The sequence below is a fragment of the Poecilia latipinna genome, unplaced genomic scaffold, assembly GCF_001443285.1.
Source record: "Poecilia latipinna isolate Pla-1442-1.1 unplaced genomic scaffold, P_latipinna-1.0 Scaffold5013, whole genome shotgun sequence".
Classification (NCBI taxonomy): domain Eukaryota; kingdom Metazoa; phylum Chordata; class Actinopteri; order Cyprinodontiformes; family Poeciliidae; genus Poecilia; species Poecilia latipinna.
Window position 1 is genome coordinate 5,418 of NW_015117629.1, and position 2,221 is coordinate 7,638.

The 2,221-nt window shown below is 48.7% G+C and overlaps 1 protein-coding gene across 1 annotated transcript in view; it reads right to left on the minus strand.

Annotated features, from left to right (window-relative positions):
• Positions 1-1,716: 1,716 nt before the first annotated feature.
• LOC106943228 (tripartite motif-containing protein 54-like) overlaps positions 1,717-2,221 on the minus strand; it is a 6,433-nt gene continuing 5,928 nt past the window's right edge. The window contains exons 4-5 of the mRNA XM_015026561.1: positions 2,117-2,215; positions 1,717-2,019 (exon numbers count right to left, since the gene is read on the minus strand). Of these exons, the coding sequence (XP_014882047.1) occupies positions 1,942-2,019; positions 2,117-2,215 (177 nt within the window). The 3' untranslated portion in view covers positions 1,717-1,941. The remainder of the gene's footprint in view (positions 2,020-2,116; positions 2,216-2,221) is intronic.

Consider the following 2,221-nt stretch of genomic DNA (forward strand, 5'->3'; position numbering starts at 1 on the left):
AATTCTTTGGTGGGGGCGGTGAGGGACCTGGATAAAGGCTGGGGGGCGCTGGCCCAAAAAAGGTTAAGAAACACTGATTATTCTCAACAGGAGCCAGACCCAACAGCAAGCAACAAGGGAATCTGGGTTTCCATGACAACCAGGCATCGGCTCAGATTTAAACGGTTTGTTCAAAAACGATTTTAATTTCTCCCTTTTTCCTGCATTCCTGAGCTGATTCCTTCCTCAGAAGGAATTCATTTTAGTTTATGAATTCATGTTTTTGTGGTTTTTATGAACTGGAAGTCAAATTATGTAACAATAAACTAATAAAAAACTTGAATCGTTTGAACCGTCAGGTATGATAGTAACGTTACGGAAAGCCTGTCTACTCTGTATAGATCTATACAGTCAGATGTTATCTCGGATTATTCTGTCAGACTGTTTCATAGTTAGCAGAATGGGTCCCATCAGGGACCCATAGACCTGCTTGGCCCCATGTGATCAGTCTTATCGATCTGTCTCCATGTCAGATTATTGATAATCCGTTGTTATGATGTTCGGCGTCCTTTTTTTTAAAGTTATTTTGGCTCTAGCGGCCTTTATTCTGAAGTGCTCAGACAGGAAGCAGGTAAAGACATTAGGAAGACCTGAGGCAAAGGTCACCAGGCCGGGAATCGAACCTGCGACTAAAGCTTCCTTACATGGGCTGTGCTGAACCTGCGCCACACAGCACCCACAATGTTCGGCGTTCTGACCCGGTTCTGCTTCACCCTGTCTGACCTTGGTCGAACCCAGACTGGTCCGGTTCGGAGTCTGACCTGTTGGACCTTTGATCAGTGACGTAGCAACAGGACGTAGAAATCATTAAATATCGTTTCTTTGAGCCGAACCACAGCAGAACCAGAACCTGTCTGGACCTAACCGAGCCACCGAGTAAAACCCAACATTCATCCGAACCGCTCCGAACTGTGACCTTTTAAATCAGAGTTCGACCCGAACGGGCTGGGAACCGGAGTCGGTTCGGACTTACGCCGCGCGCTCCAGCTGTCTGAGGAGGTGAACGATCCGGTCCCGACCCGCCATGTTATCCGAACCTCCAGCTGCTCCGACCCAGAATGGGCCGCCGCCACCGCCGCCTTTCAAAATAAGAGTCCGACTGTCACAATAAGAGCACCGGAAATGAGCATGGGGGCGCGGACTCAGACCTCGGAACCATTTGTTGACCCGGACAGAACCCGGATAGGCGCACTGAAGAACCCGAGGTCGGGATTTGAACCCACAACCTGCTGAGTCGCATTCAGCCTCCAGGCTGTTGCTGATTTATGATGTTTTATTTTGAAGAGACCCAGCAGATGCACTTCCTGTTCAGGAAACACTTTCTGGTGAAAAAGCATTGAGCTACTTTCTGAAAGGTCAGAGGTCAAGTTGCAAGTTCTTCAGTGGAGCGGCAAGGAGACCTGACCGGGTCATTGCCATGGAAACAGGATTCAGCTACATCAACCAGATAAACCTGGACCTGGAGAGACCTGGACCAGGGCCTTTTGGTCTCTGATGAATAGATATGAATTCTTTTTCCTCTTATTGCAGGAACCAGAACCAAAAGAACTTGGTTCAGGTTATCAGAGAAGGTTCTGGTTCAGATGTCCAAACAGGAAAAGGAAATGTTTTGTCTGAAATTCGCTGAAGAGGAGCGTTCTCTGCGTCTGTTTCTGCAGATCAATAATCAATAATCAGTCAGATGATAAAACTTTTATTTAACTTTAACACAAGACATCAACATGACCCGGTTCTACAGAACCAGATGGGTTCAGGAAAGTTCCTTTGCTTCTAACACACCAGAAACACAAGAACAAGTTATGAACCGAGACAACAAGTCTGATCCAGGTCCTGCAGGATCTCCAGGTCCTCCAGGATCTCCAGGTCCTCCAGGACCTCCAGCTCCTCCAGGCCCCAGATCTGTTATTTCTGGTTGAGCCAGCTGAAGGAGAAGACGTGTTTGGGTCCATCTTTGTCCTCTGACTCGCTCTGGTGATCTGTCTGAAGAGGAAGGGGTTAAACTGGTTACCACGGAGACAAACAGGTGACCAGTTTCACTTGGAAACCTCAGTAAAATCACATGGTGACCTGTGCATACCTGAGGGGCAGAGCTAGTCGTGGGGAGAGGCGTAGGGGGCGGGGCTGGTGGGGCTGAAGATGAGGGGGCGGGGCTCTTTGTGTGAAGGGGCGGGACTTGGGGAGG